Genomic DNA, 20,223 nt, shown 5'->3' with positions numbered 1-20,223 from the left:
AAATGTTAAAGTGTCTGAGCTTCTTAAGAATTCGACACATGTCTTGTTCTCTATTCTTTAACAAAGGATGAGAAGCAAAGTCATCTAAGATAAGAAGACATCTATGAGGGTAAGTCTTCCAATCGTAAGATTGCAATTTCTTCGAAATGTATTCTATCTCTTTCTGTTTGTTTCTGAAGTGTTTCTTCTCTAATATTCTCTGCATTTCCTCATTTGGGTCTTTAAACTTAGAATTGACATACTCATTTATAGCATTGTACTTCAAAACTCTTCTTTGGTACTTCTTTATCCAATCTAACAACTCAGTATCTTTTATACATACTAACTTAGACTTTTTTATAATATCTTTGAACGAATTGACGGTTTGGTCAAATTGACCAGAAGTACTACAAATGACTACTAACTCATAGAATGGGTTCTTCTCATCTAGTTCTTGTTGTTGTGCAGCCATTTTAAGATAAGTGAAAGTCTTACCCGACCCAGGCGGTGCAATTAGACCTGTTATACCATTCTGAGCAAATAAGAACTTGTCATGTATGGGTTTTATCTGAGCATTTTCCAACTTCCTCTTGTTCTTGTTTAAAACATTCTCAAATTTCTTGTCAATGTCAGCAAACTTTTTTTCTAACATATTTTTAGAAAAATTAAAATTTTTATCTTTTAGGAAATGTCTAGCGATTTCGCTATCTATATTCGAGACAAGCTTTTCGACAGCAAAACATCTGTCGACCATAAAATCTTACATAGTGTAAACAAGAAAGGTGAATTTGTTCTAAAGTTCTGTTTCTGGGAATATGACAAGAACCATAAAACCTTAAGCAGAGAAGTCTTAAAATTTGTCAATGACAGACTTGTTGACAGAGATGACGCCTCTTGGAGAGATGAAGTCCAACAAAACTTCTTAGAATGCAAAGAAGACACATGCGCTGTTCTTGAAAATGAAATAGAAAACAGAATAGAAGAGCTATTAAATGACAAAGCACTTTTACAAAAATATGGTTCTGAGAAGTTTGACATAACTCCACCAGAAAAGAAGAAGAGAGAAAAGAAAGAAAAGAAAGTAGAAGAAGAGAAGAAAGAACCAGAGCCAGAGAAAAAGAAATTTGACATGTAAAAATAAAATTTTATTTTTAGAACATTTCTGGGTCAATGTCAATGTTCTCTTCCTCTTTAGGAGCAAACACTGGCTTAGACTCTAAAATCTTTTTACCCAATTTACCTTGAACTTCAACTATCTTAGACTCATAATATTCATAGTCGTCTGCTTTCTTTGGTTCATAAGGTATAACAAGTTTGTATGCTTTGCCTTCTTTAAGGTTTGAAAACCTTCTGTCAAAACTTTTTTGACTGTTAACAAACCTTCTATGTCTAAGTCTTCAAATTTCGCACCATTTTTAGTCACAATAGCAAACTTAACTGGTTCGATGTTCCAAACTTTGTCAAATGTAGACTTTTCAAAATGGTAGAAGTAAACATTCAAATATGTGAATGGGTCTAGTTCTTCTTTAAGTCCTGACATATATTTGTTGACTGAGATGAATTTCGTCATCTTTTCTATCGGATAAAAAAAATATTTTTTTTAAAATTTACTCAGAAAAATTTTTCTTTGTATATACACCATTCTGTACGTCTAAAAGATTTTTGACATTTGCCAAGAATGTTCGTTTAGAAGCTGCCATATAACCATACTCTTGGCAATACTGTTTATACGAATCGTACAATGACCTTTCATCTAAACACTCAAAGTCAGTCTCATCTATAAACAGTTCATATACACTCTTGTTTGCTTCTAACAATGTTTGTCTCTCTTCGGTATGTGGAATTTGTCTTGGATTGAACTTAGAAATATCTAATGTCATGAAATATGAGAACAAGTGGTTGTAAAAGTTAGGTGTCAAAGTTTCTGCTAAGTCGTCAAAATATTCTGTATCTTGCATATGAGCTTCTGACGTTCTGACAACTACATATCTTCTGTCAGAACTTTCTAACTTCATCGGAACGGCGTTGTTTGAAACCATGATGAAATTTGCAACATTTTCACAAACTCTTTGGTCTTTATATTTTCTTTCAACAACTCCAACTTTGTCTGTTATAAGACTCTTCAAAGCATCCGAGTTTAAAACCTTTGTTGTATCTATACTTTGAAGTTCGTTACATACTATAAGTTTCATATTCTCTATTGAAGAGTTAAATTTACCGCAGATGTTTTCTAAGTTTGTCATATTCGGGTTCGAATAGCCCTCTAACAGTTTGCATAAGATATCTGTAAAGAAAGTGTTCTTACCTGTTCCTTGTTTTCCAATTATGATGAGAGCAGTTTCATTTTTAGCACTTGGATGTTGTAAGATGTTTGCAAACCAACATAAGATATACTCATAGACTCTTTCGTTTCCATTGCATATAATTTCTTTGACATGGTCTAACCAAGCTTCTATAACATTTTCTTTCCATTCTACTTGTTCGTATTTATATCCAGTGAAGATAGAATAGAAGTTTGGAGAAGGTGTATAGAACTTTATACCACGAACTGAAAAATCTTCTAACTTTGACAATAAGATATCCCAAGCATCTAACATCTTCATACCAACTTGTACGACTTTTATTTTCTTAAGTTTCTGTTTACATTCTTGTTCTGAAACTATTGTCGCTTTAGGGTTGTTAAAGACTACATCCCATTCTTTCATGACATAACATTCTGGGGCAGAGTCGACATAAATGACTAAACGTTTCAAATTCTCGACTGCTTTGTTATAGTCTCTAAATGGACACATATTTCTGAACGCTTGGAAGTCATAAAAATCTGAAACGTCTATTCTGTACATTTTTTTATATAAAATAAAAAAAAATATTTTTTTATTCTTGAGCTATTTGTTGCATTTGTTCCATTTGTTGCATTTGTTGTTCTTGAGCTATTTGTTGTTGAAGTTGTTCTTGTAGTACAATACTTTCACCAGTTGCATCTTCCAATTCGAAACTTTCTGCCGTCATTGACAAATACATAGGACATAAAAGTTTTACAGGAACAAAGTTTGCGTCAACTAAGGTTAAGTTTATGTTTGCTAAAGTGTTTGAGTTTACTAAAGCTGAAAACTCTGCATTCGAATGAACAATAGGCAAACCAGCAGAGAAAGTGTTGTTTATACGCATGAGTATCTTTTGGTCATAGTAGTTTCTGTCGACATTCGAATAGCACTTTGAACCTAAGTTTGAAACAATATATAAAATAGGTGTACTTAAAGTCAATGGAATAGACATTCCTTGTATGACACCTTTTCCTGTTATAGGAAACTGTTGGTAGTAAAAACCAGATATAAGTTTTGTATTATAGCTCATATCGTTTATACTAAACTCAGTCGGACATCCAAACATAATGAAACCTGCTCTAGTTGCAGCACATGTTACATCCGTCCTTAAAGTATTAAATAAGTCAACAAAACCTGTTGGTGGTATATCTGAGTAAGTATCTTCAAAGGAGTATTTTTTACCATTCACAACAACAAAGTCTTCTGGTGTCAAAAGAGCAAAACAGGCTTTAGTCGTCATCGTGTTTAAGGTCAGTTTACAATATCGTCCTTGAGGACTTTGTAAGTTTGTTGTTATAGAATTATATGACTCAGGGTTTTTAGTCGTAATAGTATAAACCACTATGTCTTCTGCCATTTACATATATTTAAAAGTTTTTCTGAAAGTGGAGAAGAACTTCATCTAAACTTTCACATGGCGTTTCTTGAAGTTCTCTGTCTAAGAAGTTCAAATATTTTGTAAAGACATAGAACTTTCCTTTGTCTACACGAACAAACAAAACAGGGTCTTTCATATCGTTCAAAAGTGTGTAAAGTCCTTTACATGAAATAAAGTCTATATTGTTTTTCTTCAAACATCTTTCAAGAAGTTTTGACATTTTTACTTAGCAAGTAAATTTTAATGAAATGTTGTGGTCGTCAAATATTTTTATAACGTCTGGGAAACTATATTTTAAGTTCAACGTTTCACCTCCTTTCATAACGTATATCTTGTCAATGACATTATATGAAACACCACAGCAAGCAATGTCGGGTTCTATTTCTTTGATGTTTATATCGTCTGCCTCTGTCAAAAGTTTCAATAGTTCTTTCAAAATTTCATGAGGTGCGATGACATATGAGTTCACTTTTACAGGGTTGTGTTCGACCAAGTTTAACATTAGACCTAAAGCTTGACAAATCTTCTCCTGAGTTTTAAGTTTGTCTTTAAGTTGTTGGTAGTCGTTTCGAATATCTGCAACAGAACTTAAGTCTCTGCTAACTTCAGGATATGTTGGTTGTTCTTTTACAGGAACTATTGTTATACCATCTTCGTCTTCGTATGGTTTCCCCACTTCAACATCTCTTTCTTTGACATTGACAACAACACTTTGACTGTTTGTTTGAGTTGGTGAATTTAACTTCACATCTGCCATCGCCATTAAACCTTTTGAAACACTTACGCTTCTATTTTTCGGAAATGACATTTTACTTAGAATAAAAAGATGGACGTATTTGAGTATCTCTTCGAATTGAAGCAAAACAAAGTTTACACACACAAACAATACAAGTTCATTGACAGAGTAGTTCTTTACACAAACAATGGAAAATGTTATAGAATAGCAGTCTTTGCTGAACCAAAATATTTTCATAAAGCAAAGAAAGTTGGTATAACCGAGATGGTGAAAGTTCTTGACGTTGACAAAAATATAACAACAAAACTGACCGATATTTCTAAAGGTAAGTTTTTAATACAATATTATATCAAAACTGGCGTACTGTCAATATTTGACGGAGAGAAGTCAGTTCAAGAACAACTTACTGACCTGCTGCCAAAATCTGCTCGATGGAAGCTGTCGTTATGCCAATCTGAGGAGCCCCAGCAGGTTTCATCGAACGAATTTTCAAAAGAGCATCTTCTGTGAAAAGTGCTATTGGTTTTGTAAACTTCTTTGCTTTCAATTCATCTGGACCGTCTCTGTCACCAGTATATTGTATTTGTACAGTACCAACAGTTGAAATACCACCCATAAAGTCTTCTGAGTCAGCAAATGGAATGCCAAGCCAAAAGTTTGAACGGTCTCCATTTGTATATTGAGTTTTTTGACCTCCTGTATGGGTCCATACTTTCACATATGGCATAATAGAACTTTGCATTTCAGGGTTAATGGTTGTTGTGAAGTTGTTGTTAAAGTTCATAGCATCTAATGTCAAGTTGTATGACCTCATATCTTCAACTGTAGAATATTCTTCTCTTGGATAATATTTGCCATCTATGTTTATATGATATTTAATACCGGGGTTGTAGAAACAAGAATAGTCATTTATAGTTCGTCTGAACAGTACAAACATAGTATCTGCATGTTTCATTGCAGTTGTTAAGGCAATATCTGTTCTTGCACCTGGGTCAGCACTTTGGTTTCCAACTTCACCTGCAAAGTCTTTGACAGATATTTGGTGTATAGGGAACATAAGTGGAACTGCAATATATTTGGCAGCTAAAGCATTTGAAATATCTGGGTCCAACATATAGACTGCAAGTCTGCTTTCTATTCTCTTGCATTCAAATTTTTCGCATGTGAACTTAACTGGGTCCCAAGCATCTCCAGCAGCATTGAAATAATAGTTTACTTCAGTGTTGAGGTTTGAGAAACCAAAGTCTAAGTCAACTTTGTTTTTGCAAAAGTCACAGAACTTGGCTCCACCAGTTCCAGCTACAGTAATAGTGAATGGGTCTTGTGTTGGTGCAATGACTAAGTTATTTTTGCTTGGAGTAAGTTCGATAGAAATTTTTCCTGCCCAGTTTGGCAAGTATCTTAAAAACCTGAAGATGAGGAAAGATGACAAAGGAACTCTAAGTTTCAATTTTACTTTGGTTACTGCTGCTGCAGTTTGTCCAGAAAGGTCAACATAAACTCCTGGAACGTTAGGGTCAAGTCTTCTTATTTTCTCAATAGTTGCATACTGGTCTGTTTGTTCTCTAGCTTGTGGTTGTACTGAGTTTCTCAAAGCGAACCATTCATAGTTTGCCCATGTTACTGTTTGAACTAAGTCAGAGTTAGAATATATCTTATATCCCATGAAAACTTCTGGAGCATATTGGTATCCGACATAGAAAATTCCATTGCAACCTTTCTTGTCAGACAACTTGGCAGAAGGTTTTATTTCAATGTCTTGTTCCACGTATAAGAAAGAGTTGTCAATAGAAATTATATGAAACCTGTCGCAAGCAATATCTACTGTTGTTGAAGAACCTTCTCCAAACTCACCTACGTTTCCATAAGAAACAGCAGTTGTATATTCGTAAGTTCCAGGAACTATTTCTGACCTTCTAATGGCATTGTCGCATTCGTTATACCATTCGGAAACATTTCCATTCATAGCATCCAAAACTGTTGGCGTTATATTCTGAGCGGCGTACATTTCATATGGGTAAAAATATAGAATAGTTGGATTTATGTGTCATAATAGAACCCACTGGACCAAGCTTTACTTTCTTCCTGACTGAGTTTTTAACTCTTCTTTTTCCTTCATTGCCACTACTTTCACTAGATGAAGTTACTTCTTCACTACTTTCACTTTGTTCTACTCTTCTCTTCTTCTTTGGTGTCGCTTTTGGTAACTTGCCCTCTGCTTCAAGTTGTTGCATCTTTGCCTCATGTTCATCTAGTATGTTGCAAATTTTCCATGTCCTTTTTGCCTTTGGGCTCTGGTCGCCCATCTCAGGTAACCTATATCCTAGAAAGAGTTTGTCATAGTTTGTATTTGAGTCGTCGCTTATTGTTTGCATGACTCTTTCCTGAGTTTCCGGTTCAAGCTCTTCAAACAGTGCCTGTCCATATGGAATATGCTCGTTTCCAAATATATGTTTTTGTAGCCATTCTGGTTTTCTTTCCATGTTACCAACTATATCTTTTGTGAATGGGAAAGCTTTTACCCAATCTTTCAGTCTTGCGTCGTTTATTTCTGTAGTTGGTTTTATTTTGTCAAGGAACATGTTTTTCAATACTAACATTTCATTTGGTACTGTCCATTTGAGTTTTCTTAAATATTCATCCCTTCTCAGTTCATTGTCTGCAAAGTAAGTTTTTATGACATTTTGTAAACTTTCGTTTGCAAGGTCATGTACAATAGGTTCTCTTCCTTCGCTGTCCATAACTTCTTTCTAAACTCTTCACCAAATATACCATCTTTATGGTTCTGTGTAGTTCTTTGAGATAAATGTTTTAGAACGTCAGGTGTTATATTTCCATCAGCCATGTTCATTTCATACTGGTCCAAAATATCTGCATGTTTCATATCTTTCAATGGCATTAAAGCCGCGCTTAAAATACCAGCTATATCTCGTTCACCATTCAATTCCATTGCGTCTACAACTTCTTGGAATTGTGGTTGTAAGTTTATGAACCACCTATCCGGGTTAGCTTTATGACCCCATCTCATTGTAGTTCCATCGTCTGCAGAAACAAAAGTAGGTTTGTTTCCATCTTGGTTAGGTTCTGAATGAACTTTAAACAATGTTTCATTTCTATATGTTTTCTTGAAATTTACCTTTTATTTTCACCGAGTTCATCCGAAGATTGAACGTTAAATGCTCGTAAGTAAAAAGGGTTGTTGTATTTGTGTACATTTTCTTTCAGTACTTCCATTCTATGCTGAATATTTTCATCTGGTGTTGGAGTCTTTTGTATGTCGGCAAACATTTTTCGATATTCTTCTACTATGTCAGCCGAATTTTTTTTAGACTCTTGGAAATATTCCATATTCTCCGCATACTCTTGTTGAGGGTCAAGATTTTTCGGCTGTTCCAAATCTTCATCTAGTTCTGTGAAGTTAGTTTCCAAAGGAAGGACTTGTTCGTTTCCTTCAGGCTCTTCTAGCTGTTGTTGCTGAACTATTTCTTCCATGTCTGGTTGTATCTGAACTTCTTCCTGTGGAGTTTCTTGTACCTCATCTGCTGGCATTTCATATATTCCGAGACCGTTTTCAACAATTTCCCTATCTACGTCATCCGCATTCATAAGCTTTTGTTCTTTCGTTCCGTCTCTATTTTTTACGCGTTTCATGACGAAAGTTGAATTGTCATTTAGCTCTGACATCAAATATCTCGGAGTAAATTCATCCATGTCATTTGGATGATATGCTATTAAATCATATCCCTTAGCGAGCTTGTATTTTCCAGGTTTGAGATTATATCCGTTTTGGTGCTGAGCCATAAAGCTAAATAGGTTCGGGTCAGTATTTCCATCCTTGAACTTTCCAATAGCTTCTTTATATCTGTCACTAAAGTCAACAGTATCTGGGAAACCACACTCTTCTTTAAGCATTTTTAAGAATTCTTGGTTTCCTTGTTCTCTACTTCTTTTATGTCCTTGCTCTGTTTGTGGTTGTTGTTGTGCAGGGTTTTGAACTGTTGGTTGCTGTGTTGGTTGTTGTGCTGGTTGTGGAGGTGGTTGTTGTGCTGGTTGTTGTGTTGGTTGTTGTGTTGGTTGTTGTGTTGGTTTTGGTGCATGCCTGTGTCTGTGTCCATGTGACGATGTAAATGTTCTAGGTAGTCCTGGTGCAGGTGCTTCTCTTGGAGGGTTTGGTGGTATATAAGTTCCACCAGCTGGCACATATGTTCCATCTGCAGCGTAATGTCCTACCTGACTTTTCGTTTTTAAGAAAGCATTTACTAGGTCTGTTTTGGTCTGTTGTAACTCTTTTTCTTGACTTTCCACAACAGTTGCTCTAACGGCGTCATAGGCACTTTGAACTGCCTGTCTCGTTGCTGCATCTGTTATTTTCGTCATATTTTGTGCTACTTCTCTTAACTCGTTGTCGAAACCTTCAGACTTCAGTTTCTTTCCAGATGAGAAGTCGTTCACTTGTTTCACCTTACTATGAAGAGCTTCGAAGGCGTTCTTAAAGTCAGCATTTGTTAAAGCTTCATTTGAACTGTCTTCATCCGCTTGTATTTTTGTCCTTATTGACCCTATAAGCTGGGCTGCTTTGGCGTTGGCTTGGGCATCTAACCAGTCATTGTTAGCTTTTATATATTCTGCGCTTTTCATTGCCTTTTGCATGGCTGCGTCGTTATTTTTACTTTCTTGTGCTAAGTTTTCATACTGTACGGTTTGGTTTTGCAACTGTAAAAGTTTTTCTGCCTTTACATTTGCTTCAACTTCTTTTTTATACTCATCGCTATCCATATATGTCTTCAGGGCTTTTTGTTTTATCTCTTCATCTTTCAGTACTTTTATATTGAGTAGTATGGTTTTTCAAATTTACAACATCTTGTTCCATTTTTGCTACTTCTGCTGCTTTTTCTGACACTTTTTTCGCATATTCCTCTGTACTTAGTTCTTTCAGTTGTTCTTCTTTCTTCTTTTTCTCTACGTTTAACTCATTGAGTTTCTTTGTGTGTCTGTCATATTCTAGTTTCTTTTCGTTTTCACTTATTTGCTTCTGTATGTCTATGTTTGACTTTTTGACATCTGTTATTTGATTTTTGAGTGAACTCAAATTCATTTGACTTTGAGGGTTATATGCTGTTCCGTCTGCAGCTCCACCATAGCCTGCCATTTTCGCTAAAAGTGCCGCTCTTAAACCTCCACTCTGTGCACCAACAACTCGGTTTAAAAGCATAGGATTGCTTGACATTTGTTGCAACATAGTGGGGTCATTCAGCATTTGTTGTTGCAACTGTTGTTGTGGTGTCAGTCTTACTATTGGATGTTTCAATGCTCTCTTCCTCTTACGTATATTCTTACGTAGCTTACGTGGCATTTTAAGTGAAGTTAAAAAGCGGCTTTATACTAAACATCTTCGGGGCTAGAGGGCACGAAGTGCCTGGAAGCCCCAATACCTTTTTTTTTTTTTTTTTTTTTTTTAATAATACATATTATTATATAATTAACATATTCATAATGTTTCACCCTTTCAAAAAGGGGCGGCGACAAATTTGCCCAGCCAGTAAAGTATTCAATTGTTTTTTTTTTTTGCATTTTTTTTAAAGCTTCTTAACTTAAATCATGGAATGTCTCAAAGACAAAAGTAGCATACAGCATGTAAAGCTAAAGAAAGATAATCATAATTAATACCTTAATTTTTAATATTACGCATTTTTAGGTGCAAAATTTAAAAACATTCTAATACAATAGAGCAGTTTCCAAAAGTAGCATACAGCATGTAAAGCTAAAGAAAGATAATCATAATTAATACCTTAATTTTTAATATTACGCATTTTTAGGTGCAAAATTTAAAAACATTCTAATACAATAGAGCAGTTTCCAAAAGTAGCATACAGCATGTAAAGCTAAAGAAAGATAATCATAATTAATACCTTAATTTTTAATATTACGCATTTTTAGGTGCAAAATTTAAAAACATTCTAATACAATAGAGCAGTTTCCAAAAGTAGCATACAGCATGTAAAGCTAAAGAAAGATAATCATAATTAATACCTTAATTTTTAATATTACGCATTTTTAGGTGCAAAATTTAAAAACATTCTAATACAATAGAGCAGTTTCCAAAAGTAGCATACAGCATGTAAAGCTAAAGAAAGATAATCATAATTAATACCTTAATTTTTAATATTACGCATTTTTAGGTGCAAAATTTAAAAACATTCTAATACAATAGAGCAGTTTCCAAAAGTAGCATACAGCATGTAAAGCTAAAGAAAGATAATCATAATTAATACCTTTAAAGTTTAAAATCTTGATTTTTTTTAAAATCAAATATTTATAACTTTAATACATACAGCTTAAACCTTATACTTGTTTTCTCTTGTGAGAAAGCAATCTTACAAAGCTAACAATCCTAAAAAATAAAGAATTAAAATTTAATAATTTAATCTAACAAAATTTCTCTCTTTATCCTTTTGCACTCTTTATATGCAACTCAAATCCATCATATAATATTCCTATAATACTCTTGCCTCAAACAATGACGAACAAACTGCTATTCTCATTTAATTACAGACCAAATCTATTCAAATTTCTGAATTTTTAATTTTCATTTCAATTTCAAATGGAATTAGAAGAAGAAACTATCTTTACTGTTATGGATCTTTGTAAATTTGGAGTTAAACAAGAAATACAAGCACAGTATGGATATGGTGAACGTGTCAGGAAAGAAAGATCTCAGATTTCATTCCACTGCAAATATCCAAAATGTCCTGCACATTTTAATGTTGCAATCTTGGATCAAAATAAATACAAACTAATCAAAATAGTTGAAGAACATGATCATTCCGCCCCAAATGACAAAAGTCAATATTCGTCTGTCTTTTATCGCAAATATTTAGAACATTACTTCCAAACAGATGACAATCAAAGAATGATAGCACAGCTAAATGCATTCAAAGATCTTGAAATTCCTCTTACAGGTCCGTCCATTCCAGAGATGTACGCTCAAAAACCACGTGCAATCAAACGATTTGCAGAGAGAATACATGCTCTTCAAACTAGATATTCTCCTGACGATGTTGTGTCATTGCAAATCTTTGTTCAGACAGTACAAGAAGAATCTCCAGATGATCTCATTGCATTTGAAGTCTCAGACAATAATATGTGTTTCTATTACGCGCCTTTTGAAGGCAAAGCTTATGCGCATAGTATCAAGACATTTCATATAGACAGCACCTATAAATTGTTGCGATCAAACATTCCATTGTATGCATTTACTGGCAAAATCAAAGATTTTCACATTTTCCCTTTTTTATATTTCTTTTGTCAACCAGACACTTATCAAAACATTCAAGTTTGCGTGTGCGCCTATCTCAGATGGGTAACAATTGAGCCAGAATACATTAGCATGGACTGTGCTCCACAGATAGCTCAAGCAATAGAAGAAAGCATTCCACAAGCTCAAATACTTTGGTGCGGAGTACATGTTCTTCGTGCAATTCTTCGCAAATCAAATAAGTTTTCTTCTCAAGAAAAATTTGAACAATTCTATAATTTGATGAAGGATTTAGTCTTCAAATTAGATGCAGAACATGAGGAAGAAGCAAATGCTGCCTATGATCAAGTTCTGGAGTTGCTCGACACAGATCCAACAGCATCTCAATACTTTAACAGACAATGGCGTTACAACATATCAAGATTGATTGCTCGTGACAGGCGTGAAGGCGACACAACTAACAATATTGCCGAAGCTCATTTTAGAACACTCAAACATGACTATTTTCCTGATCGAAAAAATCTCAGAATTGATGATGTTATTATAGAAATTTATACAAAAGTGATACCATCTTTCGTTATCAAACTCAAAATTGATCAAAATCCAGCAGATGACCGTGTGATTAGGATCATGGAAAAAGCAACAAACGCAGAAATTGATGTAAAAAGACAAAGAAAAATCGAGAGTATTTCAATGCTCAATAGATTGCTCAATGCTGTTAGTGATGACTCAATAGATCCCACTAAAATATATCCTACCATGAAAGTATTATTACAATGAACTCATTTTATTTAATTTTGATTTTAATTTTAGATTAAATTATTAAATTTTAATTCTTTATTTTTTAGGATTGTTAGCTTTGTAAGATTGCTTTCTCACAAGAGAAAACAAGTATAAGGTTTAAGCTGTATGTATTAAAGTTATAAATATTTGATTTTAAAAAAAATCAAGATTTTAAACTTTAAAGGTATTAATTATGATTATCTTTCTTTAGCTTTACATGCTGTATGCTACTTTTGGAAACTGCTCTATTGTATTAGAATGTTTTTAAATTTTGCACCTAAAAATGCGTAATATTAAAAATTAAGGTATTAATTATGATTATCTTTCTTTAGCTTTACATGCTGTATGCTATTTTTGTCTTTGAGACATTCCATGATTTAAGTTAAGAAGCTTTAAAAAAAATGCAAAAAAAATGTAATAAAATAAAAAAAATTTTAGTATCGATAATCTGAAATATGTTGTTTACTTAAACCGCGAGCGAAGCGAGGGGCTTAGTTTCGTAATTTCGTACAATCTTTTTTCGAATCTGTTCTTTTCGTCAGCCGCGAGCGAAGCGAGTGGCTTTTTATTTTTAAATTTTTTCTTTCTTACTTTTTTTCCCTTACTTACAAATTTGATAGTAACTTACCAAATCTCTCTATCATATAATAATAAATTAATACATTTTTTGTTTCAAATCTGACACTTTACATTTCTGACATGTAAACATGTTACTTTTCACTTCACCTCACTGGGCAAGTTTGTGCCCCCTCAAAATTTTAACGTGCTTTATTTTTTCTTTTTTATAATAATACATATTATTATATAATTAACATATTCATAATGTTTCCCCCTTTCAAAAATATAATCCTCCTCCTCTCAAATAAACGTACATACGGGTGGCCTCTTTTTTCAAAAAATTAAAATTTGAAATTTTGGGCTCAAATATTAGAGATTTTTTCAACCTTCAACGATATATGTTGTCTATATCAGACCTCCTTTCTTTTTGATACTTAACATTGTTCCTAAATCTTAGCCGTTAAGGCTGTTCTGAAAATATTTTTTTTCGAAAAAATTCGAAAAAAATTCTTAAAAATTAGGGTTGTTAAAAATATCAAAAATTAGCGTTTTGAAGACACCATGGTGTCTTATAATTTTCCCTTCCTTATTGGCGTGTAGAAATAAATGCGCCAATAGATTGAAGAAGAAGAATTGTTTTTCTCTTAATGAACTTTAATCCTTTTGATATAAGAATATTAAAAACATTAATATAATTTCGATTTCGGAAATTAAATTTCCAAATTTTTTGTCGATTTCGGAAATAACAGGATCCCGCATCCAACACGCAACAACAAAACACAAAACACACTTTTGGTTCTTTCATCGTTTTAATCGTAATTTATGTAATACAGAGATTATTTTTTGTCGCATATTTGCGCATATTATGACACTTTTTCTGACATTTTTCTATAAATTGAGAGCAAAAGTATTCAAAATTTTGTCAAAATATGCGCAAAATTGAGAACTGCGCATATTATGACACACGATTATTTTTGTCCGTTAATGGAAACAAAATCTCTATGCATTGCTTTTCTTCATGTCTTTCGCCTAAAGGTATGTTTAAAACAATATGTATGAGATACGTATTATAAAAGATTTGAAAAACTCACATATTATTATCAAATTTTCAAATTTTTATCGAGAAAATATTGAAATCAAGACGAAAAAATATTGTTCATAACAAAATATTATAAAGATCTAGCATCTACAAGAGTTTCAAAAAAAAACAACCAACTTAAATTTTCTACTTCAAAAATAAGAACATCTTTCAAGTGTGACAAGCAAAAAAAGAATACATACGAATAGTTCAATTTGAAATGAATGATATGTTTATGTATAAGCTAGATTTACCTACATTCGATAATTGCTAAACGTTCATAACTCTGCGAGATATTAAAGAGAATTTATCGCTATTTACGTTATTTTCGACAATATATCAATATACGGCGATTGTTAAGTGAGTAACTGAGAAAAAAATAAAAGATTTGATTAATCTGAAGATCAAAAGAAGATAACAAGAGAAAAATATGAATAAATAAATGAATAATGAATAGAAAAAAGAAAGAAGAATATTGAAGATGATTAAATGAAGTTATTATAGGAAAATTAAAAAATATTACTAAAATTAAAGATATCTGACATGTTTACATATCTAATAATAATATATTTGTCATTTAAATCTATTTTGAATCATAGTAAACTATGATTGTCGTATGATTTAAAAGAATCTCTAAATTTGCTTACTAAAATTAAAGATATCTGACATGTTTACATATCTAATAATAATATATTTGTCATTTAAATCTATTTTGAATCATAGTAAACTATGATTGTCGTATGATTTAAAAGAATCTCTAAATATCAAGTCAATTTCTTATAAAATTGTTATCCATCTCTTACATTTTTTCATAATTACTACCTATATTATCAATCTCAACGATGACAATATCTTGTTATCAATATATTAAATTTAATTTATAACTTAACATTCAATGCTTCCATCTATTCTTTCCATATATTAAATTCTAAAAACACTTTAACAATTGTTCAATAAACACAATATTTATAACATTTAAAAATATTTCAATTGAATACATCTGATTCATTTAATGTAAATTCTGTGATTTTTCCATCTTCATCATTTTCTAAGTTTATTTTAATTGAATCATTTATCTCTGAATCATTCCTGTTCATAAATTTCTGAATTTCATTATCACGATAATCAATATCTCCTGGATGAAATTGATTTTTGTATTTGTCAATTTCTTCTTTTGGTATTTCTGAAATTTCGAGATTAAAATTTCTTTCAAAAGTAAATAATTCTTCATTAATTTTAGTTAACGAGAATTGAAATTATTAGATATGTAAACATGTCTTTACAATGAAATAAAAAAATTGGAAAATAAATAAAATAAGGTTATTTTTATTTAGTGAGGATGGTAGTGAATTTGTTAGTGAAGTCATTGGTGAAGTCGTTTATGTGTCAGACGGTTTTGTAAATATTTAAGGTTAAGTTGGTGTTATGGTTGTGTTGTAAAATATACGTTACCGGTTTCGTAAAGTGTCAAACCATTATCTTGGGTAAGGTGGAACGCAGTGCCGCCGTAACCAAGATAGGGATACTAACTTATGGGAGAAACTTTGTCCGAATGTTAAACTATTCGGACAAAGTTTCTCCTATTTGTAGTGGAAATGGAAGGCTTTGAGGTATATTGTATTAATATATACCCCAAAGCCTTCCATCTCCACTTGAAAGTGTCCAAACTTTGGGTTAATAGTTTGCAATTAACCCAAAGTTTGGACACTTTCTAGAAGGAATTGGATGGTAAGAGATATACATTCATATGGTATATCTCTTACCCTCCAATTCCTTCTTAAAACTCATAAAAGTGGACCTTACATGCATATAAAATTTGATATGTAAAGTCCACTTTTTGTGAGCGGGGATTTGACTCCGTCAAATCCCTTTTTTCGTTTACGAGATGAATGATGCTGCTTGACCTGCCGTAGCTCCTTGCTGCCGTAGTTCGTTGCTGCCGTAGCTCCTTGCTGCTGCTTGATCGTAGATGTTGCCCTTGAATGCTGCCGCTTGACCGTAGATGTTGGCTGTGAATGTTATCGCTTCAACCGCTAGCTCCTAACTGCCTCCAAACAGCCGTTTTGCTATGACCTCAATCACTTTTATTTATTATTTTAAATATTATTTAATTTTATTATTTGAATAGGCCAACTTATATTTGAGAAGCTCAATTTGAGACCACTTAATACATTGAAATATCATAAATATTGAAATATTAAAAAGTGTATTTCAAAATATTGAAATTATAAAAATTTATAATACTGAAATTGAGACAAATTAATAAATTCAATGTGTTTTTTTTGAAATAACTCTCAAATATTATTTTTTTGTTTATTTAATGATGAATAATATGATTGCTTTAGTCAATCATAAAAACTAATTTAAGTTTAAAATAATGAAAGGATAATTTGATCGTTTTTTAAAATACAATTATTTTTGATGATTTGCAAGAATCTTTGAAAAGAATATAATATAGGTTCTATTTTTGTAAAATTTATCCAAATCATGTATTACATAAATTACGATTAAAACGATGAAAGAACCAAAAAGTGTGTTTTGTGTTTTGTTGTTGCGTGTTGGATGTGGGATCCTGTTATTTCCGAAATCGACAAAAAATTTGGAAATTTAATTTCCGAAATCGAAATTATATTAATGTTTTTAATATTCTTATATCAAAAGGATTAAAGTTCATTAAGAGAAAAACAATTCTTCTTCTTCAATCTATTGGCGCATTTATTTCTACACGCCAATAAGGAAGGGAAAATTATAAGACACCATGGTGTCTTCAAAACGCTAATTTTTGATATTTTTAACAACCCTAATTTTTAAGAATTTTTTTCGAATTTTTCGAAAAAAAAAATATTTCAGAACAGCCTTAACGGCTAAGATTTAGGAACAATGTTAAGTATCAAAAAGAAAGGAGGTCTGATATAGACAACATATATCGTTGAAGGTTGAAAAAATCTCTAATATTTGAGCCCAAAATTTCAAATTTTAATTTTTTGAAAAAAGAGGCCACCCGTATGTACGTTTATTTGAGAGGAGGAGGATTATATTTTTGAAAGGGGGAAACATTATGAATATGTTAATTATATAATAATATGTATTATTATAAAAAAGAAAAAAATAAAGCACGTTAAAATTTTTCTTTCTTGATTTTTTACAAAATCTACTTAGAATTATGCAAAATATGACTAAATAATTATAAATTTCAAGTTAAATTTTAATTTTGATAAATAATTTAAATTTCAAAATATCAAGTTCAGTTCGACTATGTATGTAGTAATTCCTCAATAAAGTGCCAAAACCCTATTAAAATATATGAACATTTTCAACATTTTAATGTTTTTATTTAAAAATTTGTTGGAATATGAGCTTCAAACAATTATTATGTAAATAAAAATAATTAAATATATGTATTTATTCGTATTACAACCGTAGTAAGTCGATTCTTCCTTTCTTCTACTGAGGTTTGAATTTGATTTCGAATTGTAAAGAGATTCAAAGGGAAAATACTAGCGGATAAAAACTACCTCCATGAAAGGGTCATAATGGAGTCAAGTTGTATTTTTTGATATTTTTTGCTTTTCGAGCCTAAATAGGTAGCCAAGATAATGCCTAAAAATAAGGTTCTAAATTCTGAAGTTTACATGATCCTCTCGTGTGCACCCTTAAATCATCGTGTAAAAAATTCAAATGTTTTTGTTTGTCTCTTTGGCAAGATGCTTGTCAATGCGTATTGATGTTGATGGTAGATGGATCAAGCCTTAATGATATAGTTAATAATATCAACTTGTTAAGTCTCAAATGAAACTTATTTACATCTTATCACAGGATTCGACTTTTCTATGATAAACCTTAACGAATATCCAAGTCTACAGTCTTTGCGTGCCGATCCTGATACATATTCCAGCAATATTCCTTCATCATCCTTCCAAGGCCGAAGTAATATTAATGACATATCGTTTCCTGATGTAACGTCAATCTTACAGTCCACATTTAGTGGTTGCTCAGAGCTTGTCAACGTTGTTTTCGAAAATGCACTAAAATCGAAAATAACGCATTTAATAATTGCCCAAAACTCGAATATATTTCATTTCCTGCTCTTGTTACGATATCAAATAGTGGGTTCAATGGATGTACAAGTCTTAGAAAGCCCAGAATTCTCCAGTTTACAAAAATCGAATCTAACGCTTTTTCTGGCTGCAGTAGTTTAACTGAAATCACAGCCCCACAATTAGTTACTATTGGTGAAAGTGCTTTTTCTGGATGTACATCGTTAACGACACTTTTGGCACCTAAAATTCAAAGTATTCAAAAACTTTCATTCTCCAGATGTAAATTCAAAAATATTACGATGGAGAAAGTGATAAATCTTGTGAAAGTGATTTCTTGAATGCGGCGAACTTGTTTACATTAATCTTCCCTTATTAACTACATTAGGAAAGGTGCTTTCATGAGTTGCAACAACTTAGAAACAGTTTTTCCAAAAATACAAAGTTTTCCAACAGATTCTTTCCCAAGCAATGCAAAAAGTATCAACATCTTCTTGGATAGTCTTGTAAACTCAAACAAATAACTTTGGATCGTTAAAGAACATTCAAAAACTTTCAATTCCTAATTGCGAAACATTTGAAAGTTCTGCTTTATCAGATACAAACATTGTTACAATTGATTGTCCAAAACTCAAACATTGGAAATTCTGCACTTAAAATTGTGCAAAATTGACAAAATTGACTTAGAAAATGTTAAAAATGTTGGTGAACTATCATTCAACGGATGTAACGGCTAAAAGTTTTTAATTTGCTTCATGTTTAACATTAGGAAATAGTTGTTTCAAAGGCTGTCAAAATATGATTGAAATCAATCTTCCAAATGTCAAAGAATTACCAAATCTTGTTTTGATATTGTGTTTCTATTTCGGAAATTTCACAACTAAATAATGTTGAAAAAATTGGTGAAAGATGTTTTTATAACTGTGCTGATTTAGTCAGTATAAATTTGCCAAATTGTTTAATCTTTGGCAATTTTTAGTTTTACAGCATGCGAAAAATTGAAAAATATCCAATTTCCAAATTGTCAAATATTTGGAATCGAAATGTTTTAGTCAGTGCAAAAACTTAGAAACATTAAAATTCAACAATCTTAAAGAAGTTGGTCATGATTGTTTTCAGTTATTGCGGCGCGAAACTAAAAGAAATTGATTTCCAAGTTTAGTTGTTTTGGGTGAATACTGTTTCCAGAATTCTCCAAACTTAGAAGTTGTCAAATTACAAAAATTGGAAAATCTGCCAACAAATGTTTTTGACAAAAATACTTCAATTTCTCTCTTAGTTTTGAACGGAATCAAAACATTGAAGACCAAATGCTTAGGAGAAGTCTTAAATATCACAAGAATAGAATTAAATACATGCGAAATCATTGAAGATTATGCATTAAATGGATCAACAGTTAATGAAATATTGATTCCAAATGTGAAGAAGATTTCAAAATCTTCATTCCAAAATTGTCAAAATTTGAAAGTTTTAGAAGCTCCTCAACTCACAGAAATTGGTGATTATTCATTTAGTAACTGTAATAATTTAGAAAGAATTTCTTGTGACAAATTATTAACTATTTGTAATCATTGTTTCGAAGAATGTTCTAATTTGAAAGAAATCAATTTACCAAACGTTCAAAATATTAATGATTCATCATTCAAGAATTGTAAAAATCTTGAGAAAATTATTTGTTCCAATTGTGAACTTTTAGGAAATTTAGTATTTGAAAATTGTCAGAAACTTAATGAAATTCAATTTAACAATCTCAAAGAAATTGGAGATCAAACATTCCTTAATTGCAACAAATTAGTTATTGTTTCTCTTCCTTCATTGACAAAAATTGGATCATCTGTGTTTTCTAACTGTAATTCTATCACAACAATCAATTTATCATCAATCAAATCAATCAACACAAACTTCTTAGAAAACATCAATTCACAACATCATATTTCATTATATATAGATTCACTTGAAACATTACCAGAACCAAACTATTTCAATTTACTTGAATTTGAAACACTCTCTCTTAACTCAATCGAACGCATCTCAAAATTCGAAAACTCATTAATTCACTCCATTTCGATCCATAATGTTTTGATTATTGAAAACT

The 20,223-nt window shown here is 31.8% G+C and overlaps 8 protein-coding genes and 2 pseudogenes across 10 annotated transcripts, besides 5 other annotated features; 3 read left to right on the top strand and 7 right to left on the bottom strand.

The window, feature by feature from the left end:
• Positions 1 to 7,502: part of a mobile genetic element that runs on past the window's edge.
• Positions 950 to 1,114, top strand: TVAGG3_0721380 (uncharacterized protein; the record flags this gene model as incomplete). The annotated part of the gene is made up of 1 exon (XM_051244133.1): positions 950 to 1,114. A coding segment is annotated over one exon (165 nt), but the record flags the coding sequence as incomplete, so codon positions are not given.
• TVAGG3_0721370 lies at positions 1,131 to 1,549 on the bottom strand (annotated as a pseudogene). Its single transcript has one exon. A coding segment is annotated over exon 1 (419 nt).
• Positions 1,587 to 2,222, bottom strand: TVAGG3_0721360 (Poxvirus D5 protein-like family; the record flags this gene model as incomplete). Its single annotated transcript, XM_051244132.1, has 1 exon — positions 1,587 to 2,222. The coding sequence occupies one exon, from the start codon at positions 2,220 to 2,222 to the stop codon at positions 1,587 to 1,589; it is 636 nt and encodes a 211-aa protein (XP_051090719.1).
• TVAGG3_0721350 (protein of unknown function, DUF4106 family) lies at positions 3,982 to 4,444 on the bottom strand (the record flags this gene model as incomplete). The annotated part of the gene is made up of 1 exon (XM_051244131.1): positions 3,982 to 4,444. A coding segment is annotated over one exon (463 nt), but the record flags the coding sequence as incomplete, so codon positions are not given.
• TVAGG3_0721340 (protein of unknown function, DUF4106 family) lies at positions 5,153 to 6,425 on the bottom strand (the record flags this gene model as incomplete). Its single annotated transcript, XM_051244130.1, has 1 exon — positions 5,153 to 6,425. A coding segment is annotated over one exon (1,273 nt), but the record flags the coding sequence as incomplete, so codon positions are not given.
• TVAGG3_0721330 (protein of unknown function, DUF4106 family) lies at positions 6,520 to 7,158 on the bottom strand (the record flags this gene model as incomplete). The annotated part of the gene is made up of 1 exon (XM_051244129.1): positions 6,520 to 7,158. A coding segment is annotated over one exon (639 nt), but the record flags the coding sequence as incomplete, so codon positions are not given.
• Positions 7,503 to 7,855: 353 nt separating the features above from the next.
• On the bottom strand, positions 7,856 to 8,794 carry TVAGG3_0721310 (protein of unknown function, DUF4106 family; the record flags this gene model as incomplete). Its single annotated transcript, XM_051244128.1, has 1 exon — positions 7,856 to 8,794. A coding segment is annotated over one exon (939 nt), but the record flags the coding sequence as incomplete, so codon positions are not given.
• Positions 8,795 to 9,235: 441 nt separating this feature from the next.
• Positions 9,236 to 9,770, bottom strand: TVAGG3_0721300 (protein of unknown function, DUF4106 family; the record flags this gene model as incomplete). The annotated part of the gene is made up of 1 exon (XM_051244127.1): positions 9,236 to 9,770. A coding segment is annotated over one exon (535 nt), but the record flags the coding sequence as incomplete, so codon positions are not given.
• Positions 9,771 to 9,930: 160 nt separating this feature from the next.
• Positions 9,931 to 13,205: a mobile genetic element.
• TVAGG3_0721290 (MULE transposase domain-containing protein) lies at positions 11,019 to 11,870 on the top strand (the record flags this gene model as incomplete). The annotated part of the gene is made up of 1 exon (XM_051244126.1): positions 11,019 to 11,870. A coding segment is annotated over one exon (852 nt), but the record flags the coding sequence as incomplete, so codon positions are not given.
• A 640-nt stretch (positions 13,206 to 13,845) lies between the features above and the next one.
• Positions 13,846 to 15,340: a mobile genetic element.
• Positions 15,341 to 15,621: 281 nt separating this feature from the next.
• Positions 15,622 to 15,977: a mobile genetic element.
• A 919-nt stretch (positions 15,978 to 16,896) lies between these two features.
• Positions 16,897 to 17,744: a mobile genetic element.
• Positions 17,745 to 18,926: 1,182 nt separating this feature from the next.
• On the top strand, positions 18,927 to 20,204 carry TVAGG3_0721240 (annotated as a pseudogene). The gene has a single exon. A coding segment is annotated over exon 1 (1,278 nt).
• Positions 20,205 to 20,223: the final 19 nt, after the last annotated feature.

Source organism: Trichomonas vaginalis, chromosome III (genome assembly GCF_026262505.1).
Source record: "Trichomonas vaginalis G3 chromosome III, whole genome shotgun sequence".
Taxonomy (NCBI): Eukaryota; Parabasalia; order Trichomonadida; family Trichomonadidae; genus Trichomonas; species Trichomonas vaginalis.
This window is presented reverse-complemented; position numbering and strand designations above follow the sequence as displayed.